This window comes from Triplophysa rosa, linkage group LG5 (assembly GCF_024868665.1).
Source record: "Triplophysa rosa linkage group LG5, Trosa_1v2, whole genome shotgun sequence".
Taxonomy (NCBI): Eukaryota; Metazoa; Chordata; class Actinopteri; order Cypriniformes; family Nemacheilidae; genus Triplophysa; species Triplophysa rosa.
In genome coordinates this window covers 8,763,081-8,790,739 of record NC_079894.1, presented here as the reverse complement: position 1 = coordinate 8,790,739, position 27,659 = coordinate 8,763,081, and the positions used below count along the sequence as shown (strand labels likewise).

At 38.5% G+C, this 27,659-nt stretch overlaps 1 protein-coding gene across 1 annotated transcript in view; it reads left to right on the top strand.

Moving 5' to 3' along the window:
• The window catches only part of grin3ba (glutamate receptor, ionotropic, N-methyl-D-aspartate 3Ba), a 44,685-nt gene extending 18,260 nt beyond the window's left edge, over window positions 1–26,425 (top strand). The window contains exons 3-9 of the mRNA XM_057332885.1: window positions 4,644–5,736; window positions 5,896–6,041; window positions 9,732–9,847; window positions 13,407–13,558; window positions 18,409–18,573; window positions 21,326–21,396; window positions 24,516–26,425. Of these exons, the coding sequence (XP_057188868.1) occupies window positions 4,644–5,736; window positions 5,896–6,041; window positions 9,732–9,847; window positions 13,407–13,558; window positions 18,409–18,573; window positions 21,326–21,396; window positions 24,516–25,077 (2,305 nt within the window). The 3' untranslated portion in view covers window positions 25,078–26,425. The remainder of the gene's footprint in view (window positions 1–4,643; window positions 5,737–5,895; window positions 6,042–9,731; window positions 9,848–13,406; window positions 13,559–18,408; window positions 18,574–21,325; window positions 21,397–24,515) is intronic.
• Window positions 26,426–27,659: the final 1,234 nt, after the last annotated feature.

Below are 27,659 nucleotides of genomic sequence, written 5' to 3'. Positions count from 1 at the left end.
ATGTGTATTTTTAGCCGTACATAAGTCATTCGTGTCACCTTTCTGCACCGCACATTCTATCCTCTTAGCTCACTCACTGACCTCCAGAAAACAGAATGGAACACTTGTGCATTCAGGCTCTCTGCCCGTCTTAAATGCCAGTGTCCGGTCCATTGTCAGGAGCTCGCAAACCTCCTGTCCACATCCTCTCAGCTTGATGCATTGTTGTCATTGTGCCAGTGGAGGAGTCTGGAAGGGTTGTGACATTCACTAACAGTGTGTATGCACATGTCTGTGTAACCTTTGTGCTAGTGTTTTCAGAAAGAGCTTCATTGCCAAGTGTGTTTGCACACACAAGGATTTTTTTTGTATTTGAAGCTTCCAATGCAGACATCAACAGCAGACACATAATAGTAAAGATAAAGACAAATTATACAAAAATAAAAGAGATTGTTTTCACTAAGAAACCACGGTTCATTCTAATCAAAAGTAAAAAAACATTAATCACAGAAAGCAAGAAAATTATCAAATACATAACTTGCAGTAAAATCATACACTGTCGTAAAAAAAGGTTTAAAATTGTACCTTTTCTGTCGATGGGGTGGTACCCTTAAAGGTTCCTTTTTGTATCTTATACGGTTATACAACACAAAATGTTACACCTTTTTGTGTATGTTATTGTACCCTAAGGAGTGGACCTATTGTGTACCATTTAAATATAAGTGTTACAAAACATTTAACAGTACATTTGAAGGGTTCACAATAGGTCCTTAGGGTACCATAATGTAAAGACACAACATTATATTATGTTCTGTATACTTGTAAAGATACAAAAAAAGCCCCGTTAGGGTACCACCCCATTGAGAAAAAAGGTGCGATTTTGAACCTTTTTTCTGACAGTGTACGATGTTGACTTCCATTACAAACTATTAAACAATTAAGTGTCTATAGAAGTGTAATCGATCTATTGAGTTCATAGCGATATTAAGAAATTATACTTGTCTAAATACGTACATGTTTGCAGTCCCTAGTGCAATCAAAACTCTAATGTTGTAGATGTGGAGAATAAAAGAAAATTAAGAGAACTGATTTAACCATTAGGTCTCTTCTGTAATGCTGGTGCAACTAGACAGAAGATGAATACTGATAGTAGATGTTAACGGTAAAATTATACAGAAAACTGTCCAGCGAGACAGTCGAGCAAGGTGTAAAATGAAGAGATTATTAAAGAATTCATCTTGTGTTGTTTGCTGCATGTCTGGTGATGCAAACTACATTCATTGTTCTTTAATGTGTGGCAATGATGTTAAGCTTTTGAGAGTAGGGTGTGTTAGTGTGTTGTCAAATTCAGATGAACAAAAATGATTTATGCATCTGTACCGTTAAAATGTAGAAGTAAATAATCAATGGGACATGTTTTATCATTATCGTTACAAAATACAGAGATTGTTTGGTGTATCCTAAATGAGCGCAATATTTGTATTTCTTTTTTTCACTCCAGGCAATGATCTGTGTGGAATTAACAGATAATAACTGGTAAACAAATCGAAAAGTTGATCCTGTGCCTGGGTTGACTCGGGATGCAATCAAGCTCCAATTCCCAAAAGTGTGAACTCTTATCGCTTTAGGCTGGAAGAAGCCTTGCCAATCTACTTACTTTCACAAATGAGATTTTTTTTACGTTAAAGAGAAGTAGAATCACATCCAGATAGGAGATTATGGTAGTAAACTTTCCATGAAATGATAAAATGTGAGACAGAGAGCCTCTGAGATTTTCCACTGGATGGAATACAGTGATGCAATCTTTAATATTCACCTCATAGTTTAAAAATCCCCTCAACCCCCATTTCAGGGAATGTATTTGCTCTGAGAAATGAGGGTATAGCGCAGAAGCCCAGGAAATAGGCCTAAACTCATTCTTTGGCAAAATCGGGAAAAAAGAAATACCAAAACACATTGGGATTATTGTTCCACGGAGATGCAAATGCATAAAGTTTAATAATAGTCAACAACAGCATTCTGTAGCTTTGAGGTATAAAAAACAACCCGCTTTTTGAGTGGCTTACACAATATCCGCTGTCTTTGAATTGCTCTCACATGAAACCGAATATTTTCAATGGGTCAAACGTGGGCTATCAGAAGAAATTAATGATCCAGCCAATCAATTTTTCTCTTTTAATTTCTGTTCTGCTCTGTTTTAATGGAAGTGCCTTTATGGTCACATAGAGTGCATATCATTTATAGTCTCATTTAGCCACACATCACTAGCCTCTTACACTAAAGATTTCTCATTTTCCATCTGTGACCCAGACATCACGCACTAGCCTTCGGACTACTGAAATCCTCACCTGATTTATTGATGAAAATCGATTATCGAACTAATTCATGGAACATATTCGGCCATAAAAGGGTAAGCAGTTTGGTAAAAGTGTGCAGGAATCGCATGACCTATGTCCAATAATATGATTTATACATTGGGTGTTATTCATGTTTTATTTATTTGTTACACTTCAATGAAGGATAGCTAACGTCACTGATGTGGTAACTTTGAGGTTAAGGACATGGGCTGTCAAAGATGGGAAATTGGTTCAAAAGATTTAGTGCAATTCAGCCTCTGCATGGCTTCTTGGTCATAATCCTGCACTTATGTCCTTTTGACTTTGAGGATGGATTGGAACTCCGATGTTTCAAGATTGATCCATATTTCCCTTTCCGCTAATTCTGCTCTCTTGTGAAAGTATTTATGTTGAATTTAAGAAAAGTTATTTTGGAAAAGTATATAATCTCTCTCTCTCTCTCTCTCTCTCTCTCTACTATATAAGTGCTATACATATATATATATATATTTATACCACGGGGCTGTTGAATGCTTCATTCTGATTGGCTGACGAACGTTCGACGGGTGTGCATTATTTTTCAGTTAAACGCACACCTATGAAGTAGTTCCAGATTTGTCCACCGAATTACAGTTCCATATCACTGCGCCCAGTTGAACTTAAATGTAGCCTACTGTCCACCAGTGAATACGTATCTAACAACAGACAAAGTGACAGGCAAATTCCATTGTCTGAGAAGAAATAACTATTATTTATGGACAGCATTTGAACAACAATGGCGAGAGCACTGTACAGGACTGTTCAGACGAAAAACTAAAGCATATATCAAAGGTAACGGCAAACTACATGACACAATCAGCGGGTTAAAGATAAAACACGAAGCACAAACATAACAAAAACAACATGTTAAATTCGTCTGTGGAATGGGTAAACGGGACTTAAAACACACAGCAGGAAGCTTTCTATGCCACTGCGAGAACCGCAGATGGCGCAGAAACCTCCGTGTCACATTTTTTCTCTTAATACTTTTCTTATACGACAGGGGTGTTAAATACGAAGAAAACAAATCAAATATAGATATTTGTCTTTTCACTCTCAGTGAAGCAAACGCGTGTGCACGTGCACTGTCTGTCTTCCTCTCGCTCTCGGAAAACTGCATATGCAGCTCAAGCAACGCCTTCAGATGAGATGCGTAAGAAATTATTCCTACCAGCAAGTGCATTCTGGGACAAATACCATACAAATGTCTTGAGATAAAACATCGTAACAACGTCTTGTGGTATCGGAACAACGTCTTGTGGTGTTGTGACCGTGGTATAAGCGGAATAATTGACTCCGGTCCATTCAATTATCGAAAGTTAATGCACACCCGAGGCATTACCACCTCGGGGTGTGCATTAACTTTCGATAATTGAACGGCCTGTCGTCAATTATTCCTTACGTATATACAGTTAGGGCCATAAATATTTGGACAGAGGCAAATTTTTTGTTGTAGAATCAACTCCAGACCTTTAACATGCTTCATTTATGACAAAATTATTTAAGGAAAAGCCCATACATGTGAATAAAACAGCTTTTTATTTACCTGTCCAATTACTTTTGGTCCCTTGAAAAAGGGGGGCGCTTCATATTAAAGAGCTGTAATTCCTAAATCCTTCAACTAATCTGGATGTGAATAAACTCTAAATAAAGCTGAGAGTGTGCACTTTAAGACAATATCTATTATAAAACTGTAACTCGAAAACATATTGATACACAGCTAAAATAACAAAAAATGTGCCTCTGTCCAAATATTTATGGCCCTAACTGTATATATATATACTGTATATACTGTATATATTGCAATTAAACTAAGGGATAGTTCACTTAAAGATTAAAATTTACTCACCCTCTTGTCATTTCAAACCTGTATGACTTTCTTTTTGTATGAGGGTTTTTGGTAAACTATTCCATTAAAAGGAAATATAGAGGAAAAAATGTTTTCTATTTAAAAATATTTTGAGTCTTAAGACTATATCTTGCCTTGGTGGGTCTGATGAAAAAGTTGGGGAAATGCTGGTTTATAACAAGCAAAATAACCTTGTTAACATTCAACAAAAATTGATGTAATGGGTCTGATTCAACCTACCTACGTTACACCAATGAAAGTTAAGATTTAGTGTAATATAAATTATAAGTTGGGATTTAGTAATAATATATCCTAAAGGTAATTGCACAGTATCTTTTCTACATTTTACAGTGTTTTCTTCTGTTATCTAAACACTGTCTGTGCTTTAGCTGGAAGCATATTTATTCTCCTCACAATGCTTGTGTTCCTGCTGTGCACAGGTTCTTGTCAAACACTTCCTTCATGGGGCTGACAGGCCCAGTGCGAGTACAGCGCTCCCTCTCCAGGGTGCTTACCTCCCAGCGTTACCATATCTGGAGTCTACAGAGAGACCCTCTAGGCCAGCCCAGTTGGGTGACCGTGGCAAGCTGGCAGTCAGGCCTGCTGGAAGTGGAGGAACAGGGGCTGTGGCCAGGCGCGACCCAGCGTCAACGGGAAATGGGCCCAGGGATCAGGCTAGGCGGCCGTTGGCAAGCGGGGCTCCCAGTGGCAGGGAGCAGATTGCGCGTGGTGACCTTGGTTGAGCATCCGTTCGTATTCACACGGGAGGTGGATGATGAGGGCCAATGTCCGGCAGGTCAGCTGTGCCTTGACCCTCAAACCAACAGCTCCGAAGTCCTCAACCAGCTGTTTAGAGAGCTGGAGCAGACGAACATCAGTTCACTGCCAACTGACATCCGTAAATGCTGCTATGGCTACTGCATCGATCTGCTGGAGAAGTTAGCTGAGGACATGCACTTTGAATTTGACCTGTACATCGTGGGTGATGGGAAATACGGCGCGTGGAAAGGTGGTCGATGGACCGGGCTGGTGGGCGATCTGCTCAGTGGTGTAGCTGATATGGCCGTCACCAGCTTTAGCATCAATTCGGCTCGAAGCCGAGTGATCGACTTTACGAGTCCCTTCTTCTCCACTAGTCTGGGAATCCTGGTGCGCAGCAAGGACACGGCCGCACCCATCGGTGCCTTCATGTGGCCCCTTCATTGGTCCATGTGGGTGGGCATCTTTGTGTCTCTGCATATTACGGCACTCTTCATTACACTGTACGAGTGGAACAGTCCGTTCGGCATGACGCCGCACGGACGCAACCGCATCAGGGTCTTCTCGTACTCGTCTGCTCTGAACCTCTGCTACGCAATCCTGTTTGGTCGGACTGTTGCCAGTAAAACACCAAAGTGCTGGACAGGAAGGTTCCTCATGAATCTTTGGGCCATATTTTGCCTGCTGGTTTTGTCCAGCTACACGGCCAACCTAGCAGCTGTCATGGTCGGGGAGAAGACCTTTGAGGAGGTGTCAGGGATTCACGATGTCAAGGTAAAACTTTGCATTACTGGTTAATTACACAAATATTCAGTTTATTTCTGTCTTATGTCTACTAGTATTACAGTAGAGGTAAAATGCACTAATATGAGAGTATAGGAGTATGTGCTCAATCTTGTTTCACAGAATCAATCCCCTTTCATTCTTTTCAAGCTCCATCACCCGTCTCTAGGGTTTCGCTTTGGCACAGTTCGAGAGAGCAGTGCTGAAGATTATGTGAAGAAGAGCTTCCCCGAGATGTATGAATACATGAGGCGCTTCAACAAGCCCACCACTCCGGATGGAGTTTCTACACTGAAGTAAGTGTTTAGACCCAGGAGAGAAAGCAAAGCGATAACAGTCACCTGAATGTACAGGTACCGATGGTTGAAAGTCCAATGTACAGAAGGTAACTGCTAGATGTAGTACAATGATTAGGAAGGCCTGAGTGGCTTTCCTTCCTTGCAGTAAATACATTTGCAGTACAGTGTTTTCAGGGTATATGTTTTGAAAAAGATAAAATCAAATGATCTTGAGCAGGTGAGCCAGCACACAAGATAAATTGTACTTCCCTAGGACTACGGTAGAACTACTTTTTGTAGTGTTTTTAAACAAAGAGAAATGTTTGCATGCAAAAACGGTGCCAGCTTTTCTTTCTTTCAAACAGAAATCAAAGGTACAACAAAAATGATGCTGTTGTTTTTGCTAATATTTCATTAAAATGAACTAGAACGGTTCTATTAACTGTTGAATTTAAAAAAGCCAACTCTTCGCTAGCTTAGGGATTGTTATTTATGCGAGAAAACAAAAGCACTATTACAGATTTATATGAACACAATCAGTTATTTCCTCATTGCTGGTTGACTAACTATTCATTAAGTTTAATATTGGTGCTTAAACATTTTTGACAGTTATAATTATTTATTTATGAACCTGAAGAAAGAAAAATCACAGATGTTCTGAGTTATTTCTCATTGACAATAATAGTAATAAATGGAGACCAGAAATCTCACACATGTCTCCAGTAGTGTTTCAACAATGTCACAAACTAAGCTCAGATTTGCTAAGACTGCAATCATAAGTCAACATTATTCGATATTTTAATATGTGCTCAAACGTTCATCGTCATTTATCCAAATCCAGATTATTTCAACTATACAATCTACATATTTCAGCTCCATACTCTCAATGTATGTTAACAATTGTCTAATTTCTATGTCTCGTTTCTATTTGTGTTTCAACTAAGCAATAAGAGAAACATTTGAGAACACAATCTGATACGGTAGCATTTTACAGTAAGATTGTGTTTGTTAACATTAATGCATTACACTCTAAAAAAAAGCCGTAAAAATAGGGCACAATATACTGTATTAATATGAAGGAATTTTCCGTGTTCATTTTTACAGTTGTTTTACCTGTATTTTACATTTTGCACTGCATTCATTTGCATTTTAGCATTAATGGAAATGTCCGTAAAATAAAGGAAAATGTACTGGTAATTTTCTGCCAGTACTTTATCTGTTTTTTTACGGGATTTTTTTTTACAGTGTAGCTAACATAAATGAACAAATGAACAATACTTCTACAGGGTTTATACAGTTTTCATTATGTTTATTTCAGCTAATACATTTTTTTCAAAATCAAAGTTGTAACTGTTAACATTAGTTGCACAATGAACTAACATGAACAGTATTGCCATTAACAAAGATTATCAAATGCTGAAAAACGATATTGCTTCTTAGTTCATGTTAAAGGGATAGTTCACCCAAAAATGAAACTTCCGTCATCATTTACTCACTCTCAAGTTGTTTCAAACCTGTTAAAATTTCATTATTCTTCCTGAACACAAAAAAGATTTATTGTTATTATTATTTGAAATAATATTTGTAAACAGTTCTGGGGCACTATTGACTACTTATAGTAGGAAAAATTCTACTATGGTAGTCAATGGTGCCCCAGAACTGTGCAGTTTCCCACATTCTTTAAAATATCTTCTTTTGTGTTCATCAGAACAAAGAAATGTATACAGGTTGGAAATAACTTGAGTGACTTAATGATGACAGAATTTTTATTTTTGGGTGACCTGCTCCTTTAACTAATAATGCATTACCAATACATATACAACCTTATTGTGAAGTGTTACTGTTGAAACTTATATGAACAAAACTCCTGAGCTATAGAAGGGCAACCTCTGAGCAATACAATTCTTCTCTGTGTTAGGCCAATTCACAGACCACTTGAAATCCTTAACAGTCCCCAAATGGTTTGTGGAACCATTATGATAAGAGATGGAGATCTCAGAAACAGCCGAAAGAGAACAGTAATTGCACAGAGCTGCTGAAGATCTACTTCATACAGCCAGACAACAAACAGCCCAGAAGCTGTAAGCTCACAATCTTGATCCAAATGAATGGGTCACAGAAATCGTTTAAAATAAGAGGGCAACATGTCAGTTCTTACAACCTCAAGAGCTGTTGACACTGCTGCAGAATTAATGTGGATCTCAGAACGGAGCACAGTTACGATCATTCTTCTTTCAAGAGGCATTATGCACACCAGCTAGCTCGCTCTTCCTAAACAAACAGAGTGTAGAGCGAGTCGACAGCAACAAGTGTCTGCTTTTCAGGCTTTAGCTCTGTTGTCTCAGCTTCCATTTATCCCTGAAAGAAAGACTGCGGCAGACTCCAGGCTAAGAAGCAAGCAAGGCAGTCAAATCCTCTAAACTTGCTGAATGGGGCCAAAGGTTCTCTTCAAAGATGACAGATTTCTCCCCGGCAAGCGAACGCTCACATGCACGCACACACTAAGATACATCTGTGGATTCAAGCTCTCACACTGTGCAGTATTTGTCTTTGTACCTTGTTTCTTTTTGAATGATGCAGGTTTTTCTCACAGATCAAAATTCCTCGTGCTCGATTCACATGAGACACCTTACACGGTCAGCATTTTTAGAGTCGAGATCGCAGCGAGTTCTGAATCCTTGGGGGCAGGCTTTTTTAGACAAGCATCTGGACAGATTTCACTCTCAAAAATATGTTGCTGAAGAGACTTACAGTAGCTAGTTTTATCCCATGACATTTTCTCAAACTCTGCACTTTATTTTTTAGTCACACCTGAGGTTAAATAAGGTCAACAGATGAGAAAGCATGACTATTAAAGGCACAGTTCACTCCAAAATGAACAAAACCCTTATGACTTTTTTCTTTGGAACATAAATAAAAGAATTGTAAAATAATACTCTTTTTTTATGCGTTTTGAATGAATGATGGCTGACTTTGAAATGTACAAATTAGAGATAAATTTAGAGAGAGTAAATTTCTCAAATTAGAGAGAGTAAATTTCTCAACCGATACCGGTTATTCAGAGTGATATCTGCCGATACCGATTCTGAAGATAAAATTATTATTTCTTAACTTTCTGAATGTGATTAATTCATATAATGACTATTAATATTGAACATCAAACTGGTGGTGTTTCTTAATATTTTCTATATACAGGGCATATCGTCCCTGATCATCGGCTGTTTTTAAACTATCCGATAGCCGATAGTGTGAAAATTTGCTTTTAATTTTGTATTTGCCGATAGGCTATATTGGTACATCTCTAGTCAAAATGATACAGATAAAAAACACATATACACCTCTTCCAAGCTTTGAAGCCACAAGATTTGCATCATTTAAGTCATTCTTTACGGTGTTTTTTAAAGCTTGAAAGCTCCATGGCCCAATTGTAACTGCATAAAAAATATTTTTTTTAAGACAGAAGTTTGTACAAGTTTGGAACATAAGGTTGAGTAATTGATAAACGTGCTTGACAAATAAAGTGACGGCATTATGAAACATATTTGACAAGGCTGGGCGTTTCAGTCCTTTTCAGCCAACGTTGTTATTACTTTCTATTGTGTTATTCGGTCAACCTACTCGTTCCATTAAAACCGTTGTAATTAGCAAAGCTTGAATGGAGACTGTCCGTTTTGTTTCTCTCTGACTATTTTGTTCTGTGTGTTGAAGGACAGATCCTCCTCAGCTAGATGCTTTCATCATGGACAAAGCTCTGCTAGACTATGAGGTTTCCATAGATGCAGACTGCAAACTCCTGACTGTAGGCAAACCATTTGCTATTGAAGGTAAGGTCCTCCCACAACCTTGTGTCCATTAAGAGTCTAGCACCTTTGACCACGCTACATTGCTTTATATTGACTTACAAAAACCCTAGTTCACTTCTGCACATACAGAATAAAAATCCCAGCCCACATTTAGACCCAACAATGAATTCACCTAAAGGCTGTTGTAATTACCCTCCAAGTCAAAGGAAGCCAAGTTCGACACATGTCATTTCATAAAGCAAAGCTTTTACGGTGTGTAGATGGGTTTCATGGAAGTCGCCCAGCTGTGATGCACCTCCCGTATTACTGTGCGTGCATAGGAATTTTTCCCGCTGTCTTCCAAGTCGGTTATTTCAATTTCCATTTAGGTGTGCTTTGTTGGCATGACAAAGTGTACATTCGTATTGCCAAAGCATTTGCAGCTGGGCTGCATACAATATGTAAACAAACGAAAAGAAAGATAATAATAGTAATAAAATAAAAAGTGTGATGTATGTAGTGCATTTAAAGTGGTTTATAAAATAATATATGTAAATATATAAAACAGAAATAGAGTATAGTTTAGACAAGATTTACAAAATCAAAATATACATTTAAGTAGCAGAATAAAGGGATATGATAATATAATGTTATGAACATACTGTATATTGGAAACATCAGGTCAGGGCAGATTGATTGTTTTCTCTTGTGTTGTGACCGGCAGACACATATTGTGCAGCTAACACACAGCAGTCCTTGTGTCCTCCTAACAAACACGGCCGTTTCTCATCGTATCACAGACTTTCAAACGTCTGGTGTATGTACTTGATTTTTCCATAGGACACTGTCCTTATATCCGTGTATTTTGTGCATTCTGGAAGTGGAGTTCTGTCTCAATTTTGTTGAGATCACAGTGTGGACACAGTCTCTGGTCCTGTGTTATTACTCTGAGCTTTGATTAGATGGTCGATCAAGGCAGAGCGGTCACAATCACGTCCGCTGGCCCTAAATGCACGGCTCCATCAGGGTTTGCAAAGCCCGTAAACAGTGTGCTGCATAATCAGGGCATGCAGACATAAAGCAAGAGTTCAATTCACGTGGTTTACAACGAAATGTCCCTCTAAACATTATGGTAATGTGTCCTTACATGGAGAGAACTCAATTTAGGAGAGGCCTTCACTTCCGAATGGGCTTTGTCCTTTAAAGTCCTTGTCGTATTTGCAATGATTTATGGAGGTCGACAGGTCACTGTACTGTTGATTGTAGACATTTCTGCTGTTGAATGCTCTAATATTATTGGTGGGCTCGTAACTTCTTAAAGGCACAATATGGGCTTTTTTTGCATTAAATTTTTTTTTCACATGCATTATTCTAATTGTTGTAGCAATGGCCAAATCCAGAGAAGTTTGCAAAGTCCCTCTTTGTTGTGTAAAGAAGGCTGTCTGATGATCGTGTCATGTCCGTGTTAGCCTTGGTTTCCTTTTGTGAGTCTCATCGGGTTTATATCCATCGGCAGTGGAGCTGAAGACTAGAACTCTTATCATTCCACACTCTACAGCGGCATGAATTTGCGCTTTTGTTAATGTCTTGCGAGTAAAAATTACATACTGTGCCTTAAAAATATGTATCTAATCTGAATGGGATGTTTTGCAAATAAAAAGACGTCATTCTGTCTTGACAAGGAATTCATTTTTTCGCTGACAAACATTCTGTAGTGTAAAGGCGTTTTATTGTATATAATATACAGTCGAATAATACATCGCATTGTGAACAAGACACGTTGTGAATGCATGAATCAAATTTGTCTAGAATGCTGACTGTTTCTGATATATTTACCTGTATGGCAGATTATATGAGTTTATGACAACACTGTAAGGTCACTGGACACACCCACTTAATATCACTAAACTCACTTTTATTCATGTTATCACCCAACTCTCATTGACAATAAAGGACTTTAGTTCGCTCTATTCTTTCAATCCGCTATTAGTGTGAACACTTTTTAACACAACTGAAAATCACTTAATGTTACGACTGCCGAGATCAAATCCATTACGATTTTCCCACCAGCCAGGAGTGCTCCCTGTCAGATGAGTTCAAAAGCGCACGTTTTGTTTTTTCTTGTTGGCTAAGCAAAATGCAGTCGTGCAACTCTGTAGGAGAGTACAGAAGTTTATCAAGATGCAAGGCCTGTTGTGCTATGTGCTGCAAGGAGGAGAGGGATTGCTTGCCAGGAGTGATGTGTGGGTTTGCTGTTAGGCAAGGGCTTTGATGAAATTTGTGGATGTCAGAGCATGCTCGTAGTCAGAACCGGCTCTAAGACAGACGTGCTGTCTTGCGGTGCATCGACACAGAGCACCAAAGATTCATACTTGTTCTTTCCAAGGCTCTCTGACATATCAATAATGGAGGTATCACTGCTATCAATACACACGGTCAAACGTTGAAGCGCTCTTAAACAAACCCTTATGGTCTTCATTTGGCTTGCCAAGCTTTACATCAGCTGGTGCTTTTCAAAAGTGAGGAAGCACAGATGTCACTCAGCAATGGCAAAGTGTGCTGTCTGGTAACACGGTACAGACTGATGCTAGCAATGCCAAGGTCATGGGTGCATGTACAGATAAATATCTTGAATGCATTAACGGTTGTTTTGGTTAAAAGCAAATTCATTCATGTAAATGTCTACACAGTGAAAGGTGTAAAGAAAAATTATTGATCATGCTTAGGAATTTCTTTTTACAGTATTAATCAATAGCAATAGACAGAATTATGTCCAAATTTAACTGCATCTCATTACGATCGTTGGTAATTTAATCTCAGATAAAGTCATTCGTGTTGGTTGCAAAGTCCCGCCTCCATAATATATGCAAAACCAGGCATCTGGGCAGGACTCCGAATTACGCAAGTAGAGTCTGTAGTTTCATGAACATCGATCTTTGCTCCATTAAAATCAATGGTAACAGTATCTGCCATAGACTGCTTTAGTGCGGATCTACATTATAAGCTGTTTGTCTGAGCAGTCTGGCATGTATATTCATGTCGATTCAACCAGCATAATAGTGCAGTATGATTCTATTCACTAAAATATTTCAATTCTTCACGAATAGTTTGTAGAATAGTAGTTTACATAAACCGTACATGTGTCCTATGGTGTGACATATAGCAAAAATGTAGAAAAATACATATTTCATATTTAAATGAAGAGTTTTTAAAAATGATCAACAGCCATATTTTTATTGTGCTTTCCAATCAAACTGCAGTTTGGTTGTTTGATTAAGTAAAAAATAACTAAACACAATAAAAACATCATAACACAATAAAAACACATTATTTTTGAAAATCTTTAAAACTGAGTTATCTGTTTTTGCAAATAAACTCTTCAAATGTAAGTCATATAAAATAATATATTATTAACATATGTTATAATAGGACACGTGTACGTTATTTTGTCAACTACCCATGACATTTTCTAAGCAGCCTGTGCCTCCCAGTCTTAAAGCAATCGCCAAGTCTTAAAGCTTCACAGATCCTGCTTTGTATGCCAGTCAAGTGCCTTTAAGACTTAAAGCCGTCTGACCTCACTTTCCCTTCGTGTTCTCAGGTTACGGGATCGGGCTGCCCCAGAACTCTCCCCTCACAAGGAACGTGTCCGAATATGTCAGCCGCTACAAGTCCGACGGCTGCATGGACATGCTACACGACAAGTGGTACAAAGTGGTTCCCTGTGGAAAGAGGGTTTTTGCTGTGACAGAGGTGAGCCATCAAAGGAAACAGTGTGTCTGTGAGTATGTTTGCATGCATTGAGCAAGAGCTTTCTGCCCTTGACCAAGTCTTCCTCACTGTCAGACGGGTTCTTTTCCATCTGAGAAATTCTTTTGTTAGGAATAACTGTCTCCTGCAGTTTAATAGCCAGTCTGTCACAGGGACGCAGTGTCTCCACAATCCATTTTCATTCCGGAGGGCTCTGTGTCAGCCGCACCGCCCCACACACCTGAGGTTGTGAGTAGCAGTCGCCAAGACGCTCCATCAATGGCGCTTCAGTCAATAACCTCGCAGGGGCTGTAGCACTCCTGTAAGACATTGTCTTGGACAGTCTGGCTTCATTACCTAGCTGTTGTTATGAATGGGAGACTTCATGAGTAGAAGCAATGACATTTGTTTTCGGCCTCAGTGCCAGCTGGAACTCATCTCAGGGTCTTAACTCTCTCACTCACTCTCTCTCTCTCGCGTTCTCCCCCTCCCTCTCTCTCTCTCCCTCCCTCTCTGCTCTGGAGCCAAGCTGTCCTGTCACTACAGACACCATGCTGTAAAACCACTACTTTGCTGTGCAATAAATCCTGCAAACTAGCAGGCAGAATCGACTGTGAAGTCCCCCAGTCGGTTGTCCTCTTTGAATGAATGTTTATTCCCGTTTATTCCGGAGCTGTTTATAGAAGCAGCAGCTTCAGATACAAACAGCAGCAGTTTATCTTCCCTGTGTTATTCTGTCTTAATTAAATTAGTCTGATATTTTTTTCAAAGAGCTTCTTGGTTCACAGCCAGGCACATAGATATGGAGAAGGGAGAGCAACATTAAGCAGTGCATCTGGCATGCTCTCAAAAGAAATGGAAAAAATACAAATAAACAAAATGCCAGGGTTTGTGTCGGAAAGAAAACTTTGTAATTCAGTGCTATGGCACAGCTATGTTATTGTGCCAACAGAGTGTATAACGTCGAGGTTAAATATTAACATTTTTATATGGTATCGTCACTTTGCAACATTAGCATTATTTTAGTCACGGCAGACACGGTCATTAATAATTGCACACGAGTGTTCCTACTAATGTGTGCGGAAAAGGTTTTCATGCAAAATGTGCACGTATAAGTACATACGTGGAAATTGTGAATGACAACCTTTTCTGTTTGTATTATGCTCACATAAATGGGAGCCTTGTTTTAATGTCTATAAATCAGGATGCTTGTAATTCGTAATTAGCATAAAACACACAATCTCCATATAAGGGCTTTCTGTCACTCAGTCATCCATTTATCACTCTGTACAACACCTTCTTAAAACCAGTTGACACACAGTAAAGACCTTTTATATAACCTATAACTATATGTGATTGACTGTGTTTCATCACGCTATAATATTTACATTCATTCATTTAGCAGACACTTTTAATCTAAATGACTAACAAATGGCCAATTCTGTGCAAATGTCAATTTTAATATTATAAAGTTATTAAGATTATACCAAAGGTTTTCACCATATGATAGGTCAGATGTCAATATTTGGTGGTCTAAATACCCATCTGAAGTCTATTTTGGTTTTTAAAGCTTTTTTGTGTTTTTAAAGCATAGTCAGGTAAATTGTCACATCCAAAACTATGGTAGGCAAATCCTGCCCTTAATAAATTAAATGAGGAAAATGAAAACCAGAATAACAATTTCATTATACATAACTGCGTGCACAATATGTTCATATTGTCATATGTTTCGTTTTTACACTGACAATGTGTTGTCCCTGTCAAATTGAAAAAGGAAATGCAATTGGCGATTTGACATTTAATTTTCACTAAAGTCTCGATAATATGCAAATATGAAAATGAAAGGGCAAATGTGAAAAAGAAATTGCAAAAACATTTTTACAAAGGTTTTTATTAATGCTCACGCAATAATACTGACACAATTCAAGTTTCATTTTATTTTCTCTTTTATTTAATTTTCGTTTTCATTTTCAAAGTCATGCAAATTACTGTACATGTTTATCTGTGGGTGTGGATGAGCGTCTGCATTTGTCATGATTCTGCCTCATCTTGTCATGTCTTTCTTGATCTTGTGGCAGAATCACGGCAGGATCCCTTGTTATATGTGGAGAGAGACGTTTTGGCCCTGTGGGCCTTCCATATACTCCCTCTCTCCGGTGTCGCGTCTTTTAGCCCCGCCCTCTCGTTCCTAGTTAACTTCTCCTTAGTGTTTGATCCTTGTCACCTGCCCCTCACCCTCCATGTGTTATCATCCCTTGTTTGTATTCCCCTTTAAAAAGCCCTCGTGTCTATTGTCTTGTGCTCGTTCGTTGTGTACTCTGTTCCTCCGATGGTCACTGTGATTACCTGTTCCTGTTGTTGCAAATTCCGTAAGCCTTAGTAAGTGTTTAGTTCAGTCTAGTTCTTGTCTAGTGTTGTGTAAGTCTAGTGTTAGCCTGTGACCCCATCGCGGGTCTTTGTTTTGTGTCTTCTGTCTTTTAAATAAAAGTCTTTTTGTTCCCCCTGTACTACCGCTGCCTGCAATTGGGTTCTCCACACCGTTCATGACAGCATTACTGGGAACGCCCACAAAAACGTCATATCCGTTTATGCCATGGGGGAAACAAACCATACGAATGAACTTGTGTAGATCTTGTTAGGAGCTTGGTCTTAGCTCTTGGTAATTATTACGACTGACATGTGCTTGGTGCAATACCTAAAAGTTGCTGTGTGGTTTTCTGCATCTGTGATAAGTTAACAGACGTCTGGACAGACGAACAAACTAAAGAATTGGAGAGCCCTGCATCTAGCGTGCCCTGAACTATGCTGGAGCGCGAGCCCCGCTGGCCTGCGCTCATACTGTACATGTACCGTAATGATGAAAGCGTGCTCAGGTGCGGATGGTAATGTACACTATGAGTGCAGGCCAGCGGGGGAGTGGGAACAATCGCGCTTTCATTTTATTTTTCATTTTGGCAAATATTGTGTGCGTAGTTATCTATAATGAAATTGTTAATCTGGTTTTCATTTTCCTCATTTAATTTATTTATTTAAATTTGGCAGGATTTACCTTCCGTACGGAACTGCCCATGTTCCTCAGAAATGGGCACATAAAGTTAAATAATTATTTTATGTTCAACAAAGAGACATCTCTTCTCCATTTGTTGTATTATTGCTTCTGGTTTGTAGGATTTCTGTGAATTTAAATGTACAAAAAAGTATCATTTTTGTCACATCCATAATGTATGAAATGTTCTCCCTTTTAAAATAGAAAACTCGTTCATTGACTGATACTGTATGTTTCTGTTGTCTGGACTATAAACAGGGGTTTAGTCAAATACAAACAGATGAGTCAATATATTGGTAATAAATACATTTACTGAAAATGTCAGATCCATAACGCTGGAATTACCCAAATGAGAGAGTATTTAACATTAAGCATAGTGTACAAAGCTGTGTTTACAGGTAAAGAGGAAAAGAGCTGAAGCTAGGGAAAGCGGCACAATAAGATAGAGAAGCATTTTGGTTACACCAAGAGCCTGTGGTTTTTCATTTGAGATGGTTCTAAATTTGATCCTTATTTTAGAAAAAAAAAGATAGATCATGCTTACTGTGTGAAGACATTTAGACGCACACACTCCGTGTGCACGGTTGGCTCATCTTCAAAGTGCTCTTCTCAGTAGTGGCGTTTGGATTAGCTATCACATGCTGTACTGCAGCCTCATCTGGCCTGTAAGGTCAGCCAGAGCTTAGCAGAGTGATGGAGTCGCGTCTATGCATGTGCGCATCTGCATTTTGCCACTAGAACCCTTTCCAAGAAACTGACATCATGATAAAGAGCTGTAGCAAATCCTGTTACGTGCTGAAAATGAATAGTTACAAGCGAAGGTAGACCGTGACTGCGAGTGATGTAGTGCCAGTTGACACGGACGCAGTCTCGTGCTAGATGACCAGAGTTCAGACAGTATCGCAAAGCCCTTTGTCCACTTTGATGTGCTCTATTAGTGTCTTATATTCTGCCAGGGAGTGGGGTGTTTTTCCTTTTCAGCAGAACCAAGTGAGCATGACTTTAATTTCATTTAGAACGTGGACATTATATAAAATTGTGATTAGTTCCGGTCAGCAGGAATCCTTCTACAGATCAAAGCCATGGCAGGGGAATGATGATTTTTTTCTGTAAATGTTGGTGCGTCCTATGCCCGAGGGGAAAATAACAAAAGGTCAGGCACAAAGAGGAATACCTGGGAAGAGTTACCATTATCATTTCTTTTCATCTGGAAGAGCAGTTGCTGAGTCGGCATATGTAGCCACGCAAGTGTGCCATCAGCATGATGCCATCTTTGGGCACTCGTATAGCATTTGGGGTTCGTATAGCATTTTGTTAGCCAATCACCTGAGCCATATATGACATGTGACTTATTTAGTAGCTGCAGGACCATGACATTTTGACTACGTTTGGAAGAAGGCACATACAAAACTAAAGGAGACAGGCAAAAATATAAGTTCATTTTTTAGAGAGTACGTTTGATTTTTTCTGGAATAGCTGTCAGTGGAGAAATATCCTTTTTGTCAGTTTAAAGTTGGAGTTATGACGTTTATCAGCAGGGGGCTTACTGGGGTCATGCTAACCAGCAAAACCTTGACCATGTGGCCAGGGGTCTGCCTAACTACTCCGCCCCTAGAGGTTTTAACAGGCTGTTCTGAGCACATCCAGAGTGATGTAAAAAATATCACTTGACTGTCAATTCTTATTGATGTCTTTACATGATAAACCCACTGACAAACTGTACTGTGGTGAAGGTGCACACAGCAGTTGTCATTTATTGACAGAGATCGTGTGGTGTGTTTTTGTTTTGTTGTGTATGTGTTCGAAGACGCTGCAGATGGGCATCCAGCATTTTTCGGGGCTGTTTGTGCTGTTATGCGTGGGGGTGGCGGGGGCTTTGCTCACTCTGTTGGGGGAACACGCTTTCTTCAGATTCATCCTGCCTCACCTCCGCCACCAGCAGAGATTTAAATACTGGCTTCACACTAGTCAGGTGAGCTTTTGACACTACATGATACATCTGATAAACAGGAATGTTTAACCCTTTAAAGGGATCCTTCACCCAAAAATGAAAATTCTGTCATCATTTACTCACCTTCGAGTTGTTACAAATCTGTGTAAATTTCTTTGTTCTGATGAACACAGAGAAAGATATTTGGAAGAATGCTTATAACCAGACAGATTTTGCCCCCCATTGACTACCATAGTAGGAAAAAAATACAAGTGCCCCAGAACTGTTTGCTGTCGTACATTCTTCAAAATGTCTTCTTTTGTGTTCAACAGAACAAAAAAATGATAAAGTAATTTTTCCTACTATGGGAGTCAATGGTGGCCAAGAACTGTTTAGTTACAAGCATTCTTCCAAATGTCTTTCTCTGTGTTCATCAGAATAAAGAAATTTATACAGATTTGGAACAACTCGAAGCAGGGCTTAACATTAAGCATTGTCATGTGGTTGTCCTTCGGACAAGTAAATTTGTTATTTACTTGTCTGAGTACAAATATTACTTGTCCGAAGATAAAAAATGATATTTCATTTGAAATGTCAATATAATTGTTTCGGATCCTGATTGGTCAAGTTTGATTATAAGCGTTTTACCTGCCCGCTGCAGCCACCTAAATTTGTTAACACTCCCCATGATTGCTATAGAACAAAGGCAAGCAGTAATTATTTTTAGTGTCAGGGATGTACCTTAACTTTTTTGCGCATAGCACTGGTGCTACAGAGGTTTAAAGTTTTGTAGCACAGGCCAAACAGTTGTAGCACAAGTATAAAACGTCTGTTGTACAAGTGCAGTTCATCCCATGAATAGGCAGGTAACTGACAAATGACATTAAAGTGCCCGTGAACCGGAAGTTGCGATCGTTTTATACTTACGACATTTCAAAGGAGAACATTAGTGGGCGTGGCTTGCATTTTTCACTGCGAATTGATTGGATGTGTAAAAACATCTGTTGCATTGATTTTGAAATGAAACTGGCAGCAGACTGACAGTTAAAGGGGAGGAGTTAAAGGATGCTCCGGCCAAGCCGTCTAATTTAGGTCATTTGAGATGTATAGTCATTTCAGGGCAGAAGTACATTTTCAGATTTTAACAGAAGATTATGAGGGTACATGAATTTTAAAAAGAAAACGACCCACAATGATAAGCTGTTTACTATAAACTCTGCAATATTTCATGAAAAAATAAGAATTGTCGTTTTTAATTTCACTGAGACTTTAATGTTACATACAGATGGATAAATTAGGGCCATATAATTTTTAGTTTACCTAAATTAGTCATTTTGTTTTTTAAGTTATGTGTATTTCATTTTTTACTATACAATAGAGGTATATTTGTCCACATAAATGACTGTAGTATACTATAGTGTTATTTACTATAGTAAACTGCAGTGAAATTCCTAGATACTATAGTGCATTTGAACCTTACTAGTATACTACAGTGTTTACTACAGTTGATCAATTTACTACAATTTCCTTTAGCAAATACTACGGTGGGTTTTTTTTTGTCTGAGTGTTCAAGTTAACTGGACTTTGATTTTGTCGGGTCGTCGGGAAGATGTTTGAGTTCAGTTTAGTGTGTGCTTGACCATAGCTTCACTCAAACGGTAAAATGCTCCTAAAATAAACTCTCAGAGAAACTCTGGAGATTAAGTTTATGTGTTCATATCCACATACAATGCAGACGCAGACAAATCCTCGAACATCACTCGGTACGTTAATCTGTGTACCTAATTACCTCGAACAAGCAGAACAGCCAGATGACATGACGTTATTTAAATAACAGAACTCCGCGTCCGCATCTAGTTATATGGACTCAATGCGGTGCGCCATTGATTATTGTCACACACAAACAAGCACAACCACGACAAACGTAATTCACACACAAACACGTAGCTCTGTCTAATGCACCTATTCTTATTATTCTTAGCACACATCGATTTTTTTCGTAGCACTGTTATTACTATTTTTTTCAAGTTACTTGTCCGGTCGGGGAAGTAAAATTCTCTCTCACTTGCCCATACAAATCATTCACTTGTCCCGGACAAACGTTAATGTCGAGCCCTGCGAAGGTGAGTAAATGAAGACAGAATTTTCACTTTTGGGTGAAGTATCCCTTTAATGCATAAAGGTCACTACATGGGGCAACTATCAAAAAGCATTTCACCTAAACCACTACAGAGGGGACAATACTGCACCAATCTATAAACCGTCGCCGCTTCATATGTCCACTCAAGTGCAAAATGAAAAGTGAAAAATATGTGTAAAATTTTTTTTATGCCTTAAGAGCAATAAACTGACAGAGATGATCATAATTCATGCCTGTCAGAGTTAATAGCCTTTAAAAACATTTGTACTTTTGTCTAAATGAGTTTGACCAGTGCTGTTAAGACTGAACCACTTATCTGCACACGCTTCTATTTTTACAAAAAAATAAGCATGTAAGCATGGTTATTGTTTAAAATCCTTTTGCTGATGTGACGCTTAGTTCCATTAAAAACATGGGCATCTGCACCCTCTAGTGGTTCAGTGTTGAAAGCACAATAATGTAGAGGACATTGTGTATGGGTTGGTTGGCATGCATGGATCCACCACACTGCACATTCCGAATGTCTCTCTTATCTGATACACTCCGTTCATTTGATTTGAGCTGATTATTTTAATAATTTCATGTTGTTTGTTGTGTTGTTTTATATTATGTATTGCTTTGAGTGTGTTTTTTTAGCTCTTTTTGTTATTACAGAAAATCCATCGTGCATTAAACATGGGTTGTGAAGATGACAGGAAATCACAGGCTGAGAGCACAAACAGATGGTAAGCTGGTGTTTCAGATAAATTCCACACTTTCTTACAACACTTGCAATTCTTGTTTTTACCTAAGTTTATACCTAATGTTTGTTTTATTTCAAGGCTCTTTGAAAGACCTGCTACCGATTCTGTGGTTATATGTTGTTCTATAATGGCCACTAAGTATTAATATTGATTTGTCCCTGGCAACTGGTTTGCCATAAAGCTGTGTTGATGTCTTTTGTAGTGCTCTGCAGCCTCTTTCTTCTCACAATAACAGAAAAATAAATAAATGAAGACAGTTTCATTGGACGCCCGAAGTTAAATTTCGGTCTGTGTTTGGTTATAATATAACAATTTATTTTATATTTTATTAGTATTAATATTAATCAATAGGATTATTTTATTGTATATTAATTGTATTGAACTAAAACTACTTAATCGGTTGTTACCGCCCACCAGCAGCCCCATATGAGGCAATTTCAATGCTTACGGATATGTTGCATAGTTGGACAAATTTTGATTTAGTTTTAATGGGGGATTTAAATTTGGACTGGTGTTCTCAATCTTCAGATGCGCTTAAGGACATTTGTAATTCTCTGTGTCTGGATCAATTGATTAAGTCACCAACTCGTTTAAATGAAAAGGATATGAGCAAATCATCTTTGATTGATGTTATCCTGACAAATGTACCTAATGTTTTCTCTGCAACTGGAATTTTCTGTAATGATATTAATGATCACTGTGCAATATCTTGTGTGAGACATTTTAAGATAAGTGTTCACCTAGATTTTTGTGCCAGTTTAAACATTTTAATGTACAAGCATTTTTGCACAATGTGTATAATAGTGATTTACGAGCAATTCCATCATACCTGATGTGGATGTATGGGATTATTTTAAATCTACCTTTTTGGAAATTTGTGATAAACACGCTCATTTCCGTAGATTTCGGGTAATTGGAAAAAATAATCTGTGGTTCAATGAATCAATCTCGGAACTCATTAGGCAAAAACATAAGGCCTGGTCCACAACAAAGAAAACTAATGCTGTGGATGATCTTATTATGTATTATTACAGAATAAATGTACAAAATGAATAAAATCCAATCCAATGGGAGGCTCTTACCTATTTGCTTAGTTAAATAGTTAAAAATTTGCTTACTTGGACGGGCAGTTTATGTTTAATAGATATTTTACTTCTGTCAACTCAGACTCCAGTAGTTTTTTTAGGTACTGATAATCAGGGAATTGATCAATTTTAATAAATCTGATTTATTTTCCTTCACCCCTATATTACCTGTTCATAAATTATTATCAGCGTTAGATTGTAAGAAATCTGCTGGGTCAGATCAAATTGACCCAGTCTTTTTAAACATTTCTGCAGATTTTATTGCTGAACCTATTGCGTCATTTTTTAATTTGATTTTATCAACTAATATTATTCTGGTATCCTGGAAATCGGCTATGGTCATGCCTTTATTAAAAGGTGGTGATTCTTCTGATTTGAATATCTATCGTCCTATCTCCAGACTATTGGTTTTAGCAAAAGTATTTGAATCTTTAGTTAATGATCAAATTAAAGATTACTTAGATAGGCAAAATATTTTTAATGATTATCAGTCGGGGTTTAGACCTGGCCACAGTACCATAACAGCTGCTACACTAGTTACTAGTATTTCATTTCCACTCTAGATAAGAGACAGCATTGTGCCGCTTTATTCGTTGACCTGACTAAAGCTTTTGAATTTGTGGATCATTCCCTATTGTTACAAAGGCTTCGTGATATAGGAATTAGTAATAGGGCCTTGAGTTGGTTTAATAAATTATTTGTCGGATAGAACCCAATGTGTTTCTGTAGATAACTACACATCATCAATGTTAACAGTTAAGAAGGGTGTCCCACAAGGATCTTTATTGGCTCCACTTCTTTTCTCTATTTGTATAAATGAATTAAGCAAGGGAATAGCTTCGGCCAAATTGCATTGCTACGCTGACAACACAATTATTTATTCAGCAGCCTCCTCGTTAGCTCAAACTATTGAAATACTTCAGGATTCTTTTAATATTTTACAGCATAATTTATCAAAATTGAAATTAGTTTTAAATGTAAACAAAACTAAGTATATCATTTTTACTCTTAGTCGCTCTACGTCAAGTGCGCCTTCTACTTCTACCTCTGATGGTTTGCATATGGAGAGAGTACCAGCCTATAAATATCTAGGATTATGGCTTAACGAGAAGATGACTTTTGATGCTCATTATTTGGTGAAGAAAATCAAACCAAGAGCAGGTTTTCTCTTTCGCCAAAAAATGTCTTTCCTTTGGAGTTAGAAAGCAAATTATACAGAGTATGTTATTACCCATTCTGGTTTATGGTGATATTATCTATATATATATGCATGCATTTTATGCTGTACAACAGTGTAGGATCACAGATGGTCATCTTTATATCGAAGAAGGAAAAATCACATGTTGTTGTATACTGTAAAATCGTTAACTGGCATACTCCCAAATTATATTACTAATCTTTTATGTTTGCATAGAAGTAACTATTCAACCAGATCATCTGTTGGAATACAATTAGAAATACCAGCAATACATCCGGAGCATGGGATATCAGCTTTCTCTTATTATGTGTTTCAATGCTAAGCTACATGCTACGAACTAGAAATGTAATATACAATAATTCACCAATTTTCTGTATGTCTCTCATTTACTTCATTATTTAATTGCATTTGTATTATGTCAGCCTCTTAGTGCTGTCTTAATATTGGTATTGCATTGGCCATTTAAAACCTATATCGGTCGACCACTACTTATTTTGTTCACTTGTGCCTGACTGCAAATTATCTTTTACAATTTTATGAATATCCTTATAGGAAGTAGTGTCTTTTTAGTGTTTAGTTTTGTCATTGTGTCTTGAATGTGTGCATTAAGTGTTGTTTGTGTTTAAAAAACACCTGATAATGAAACTGGAAAACAAGGGGAAATCAATATCAGTCGATAGCCGTGTGGATAATGTTGCGTTTGCTGCCATAATGGTGTATTGAAGAAGCTCTGTGTTCCCATTGATCGTGAAGTGTGTTAGTGCAGTGCAGTGTCCCTTCGTCTTGTAGGACTGATTAGTGCTTTGTCTTCCTCTCAGTTCCACCTTGTGCCTGTCAGAGAACTGTAACCTACACCGCCTGCCATCAGCCGTCCCCACCTCCTCATCCCCTCAGCCTTCCACCTCCTCCGCTTCCACTTCCTCTTCCACAACCAAATGGAACAATCAGAGCGCAAAGGCCGGACGAGAGGCCAAAGACCATAACAAACATGTCCACTTCAACCTGGAGACGCTCAACAGCTACCAACTCCAAGCCCCGCCCCCTGGTCCCGAGAGGAGCCGTAGAGGGCTGGTGGGTAGTCCACCAACCCAGTTGTGTTCCAACGGCGGCCCCAATCTCAGTCTCAGCCTGGTGCTCTCACCTCCGGCCTGCCCGGGAGCGTCGTCGCCATGGGAAGAAGAACTGAGGGAGCTGCAGGGGAGGATCGAGGAGTTTCGTGGCCAGTTGAGAGCTGCCCTGGCCAGGAGAGCAGAGCTCCAGCGAAACCTGGTCAGACAAAGGCTCAGCCAGCCCCAAACAGTCTCATCCTCTAATCCTGCCGAGACGTCGGCCCCTTCCAACACCAACACCCTGACCAAAGACATTAACAGAGGCAGGTGATGTATGTGACCGGAGCGGTGAATATAGGGGACGTTCTCTCATCTGAGGATTCATGCAGCCCTATATCCTGCTTTCTCCTTGATCGCTGGGGTGTTAGAGATGGATTGAACATTATGTGATGGAGATTCAGTTTGTAATCCTGCAGTCCGGCTGACTTCCAGCTCAAGAGAGAAAGCATTTATCTGTGTGTATTGTGTGTCTGTGAATGTGTGCGTGTGCGTTATAAGCTGGAGAGCAGTGGACAGAGAACAGACTCTTAAATACAACATTCACTGCTTGCCAAGGTAAGTATCTGCAGCTACAGTTGTTCAGTATGAAATAGCTTCTTTTTTTTGTAAATAATTCAATGGGATTACTTAGTGGGATAAGCAACGATGGACCAAATTTTGTTTTGCTGTAGTGTACTTTTTCCACACTATACTGTATGAATAGACATGATGTTTGCTTATGTGTTTTAATGGTGATAAAGTATGATTCTGTAGGAGATGTGTGACTTTCAGATGGTTCATTTACCCTGAATAATCTAAATATTAAAAAGTCTGACTGGTCGATTAATGCATTTACTACAATTAATAAATCATTTTTTGGAAAAAGTTTTGCTGATAAAGCCTAAATATTTTTGTGCTAGTTAACTGCAGTGATCTGTTTAGCGTCAGACATTTTTGCCAAATATGTGACTTTGGCCTTGATTCAGTAAGTGTTCAAAATCAACAATTAGTGCACTGTGCTCTTAAAAATGCTAGGTTGTTTCAGTCAGTGGTTGGGTCGATATGGACAAACACAGCCATTGGAAAAAAACAGTATGGACCTATTTGTACTGTTGGTTTAAATTAACCTGGAAAACTTTCATCTTTGACCCAACCTTCGGTTGAAACAACTCAGCATTTTTTTTAGAGAGTACACTTGAAAAAAAATGCTGGGTTGTTTTAAACCCATGGTTGTGTCAAAAATGGACAAACCCAAACGTTGGGTTATAAATAAATCTATGTTGGGTTGTTTAGCCCAAAATGCTGGGTTATTTCAACCCATGGTTGGGTCATATATAGACATTTTCCTAGAGGTCACATTTTCAAAACCACTTCACAGGCGTAGCTTGTTGATGCTGTGAAGGAACGTGGAATGGTGGAAGTTGTTTTGACCTTTAAAGCTGATGGAGATCAATCTGATGGGACTCACAATTCATGTTCATGATGACATTTTTTATAACCGTTACGTTATAATATATGATAGAAAAAACAACCGAGTGGCGTGCTATAGATGTTACAACTGGATTTTTAAATGAGACTCTCGGTTTTGCTGTAGGTGTGTGCATCTGCATCCGGTGCTGCACAGTTTGATCTGCATATGAAAACTATCACAAGAAAACTAAATAAACTAATTAAATAACACTGTGCTTGTGGTTTTTGAATATTGTAATGCAACAATCTACATGTTGTGCCTTTAATTTAACCCACCGGTTTGGTCCTTTTTAGGTTAAAATAGGTTAACATTCCCTGAAATGTTGGCTGTAGCTTTCAAACTGTTTCAAGATAGCAGTGTTCAATTTCAGACTTCAAAGAAAGTTTTCGAGATGGAAGCGTCTGAGGGAGGCTGTCAGGAGGCTGAGGATGAGAATGTCAGACTGATAGACGAGCTCCATCTTCCACCGGGAGACTGATGAACAATGGCCTCATTATGTTGAGTTGTTTTTCTTTCAGAGAGAGAGAGCATGCTTGGCTGCCCATTAAGTGTTTGACAAAATAGTCAGTGTGAAGATTTGCCCTCTCCGAGGTTTACTGGCCTTGCTTTCTTCAAGCTTGTGTGTATTGCAGGGTTCTTTGTTTGAATATAAATGGTCTCTTAAGTAAATTATCCCTTGCTAGAAGGCAAGACAAATTTACATTCTTTAAGTCCAGAGAGAAAAAGGTTGTTTAGTCTGTAAAGTATGGACTTTCTTTCACAGTAAAGCAGGAAGGAACTTTTTTGAACAGTTTTATAACTTCTACAGGTAAATGGAAAAGGTGAGATGGAGGAAGAGGGTGAACACATGCTGTCAGTTCCACAAGAGAAGAGACATTGCTGTTCCCACAAAGACTATAGGGCCTACATTTCTGCCATGCTGAAATTTGCACTGGTGCTTTTTAAAGTATGGAGTCTAACCGATTACCCTGTCAAATAGGTTCACAACCCTGTTATGCCAGAACTGCTACAGGGCTGCAGAGCTTAAACTGCTATCAATCTAAGACTATGGACCATCTTAATATTTGTAATAATTGATAAGCTTATATTAAAGGGATTCTTTACCCAAATATGAAAATTCTGTCATATTTACTCACATTCGATTTGTTCCAAATCTGTACAAATTTCTTTGTTCTGATGAACACATAGAAAGATATTTGGAAGAATGCTTATAACCAAACAGATTTCCCCCCCATTGACTCCCATAGTAGGAAAAATTACTTTATCATTATTTTATCATTTTTGTTCTGTTGAACACAAAAGAAGACATTTTGAAGAATGTAGGACAGCAAACAGTTCCGGGGCACTTTTGACAACCATTGTATTTGATGATGATGATGTGACGTGTGGCCAAGTATGGTGTT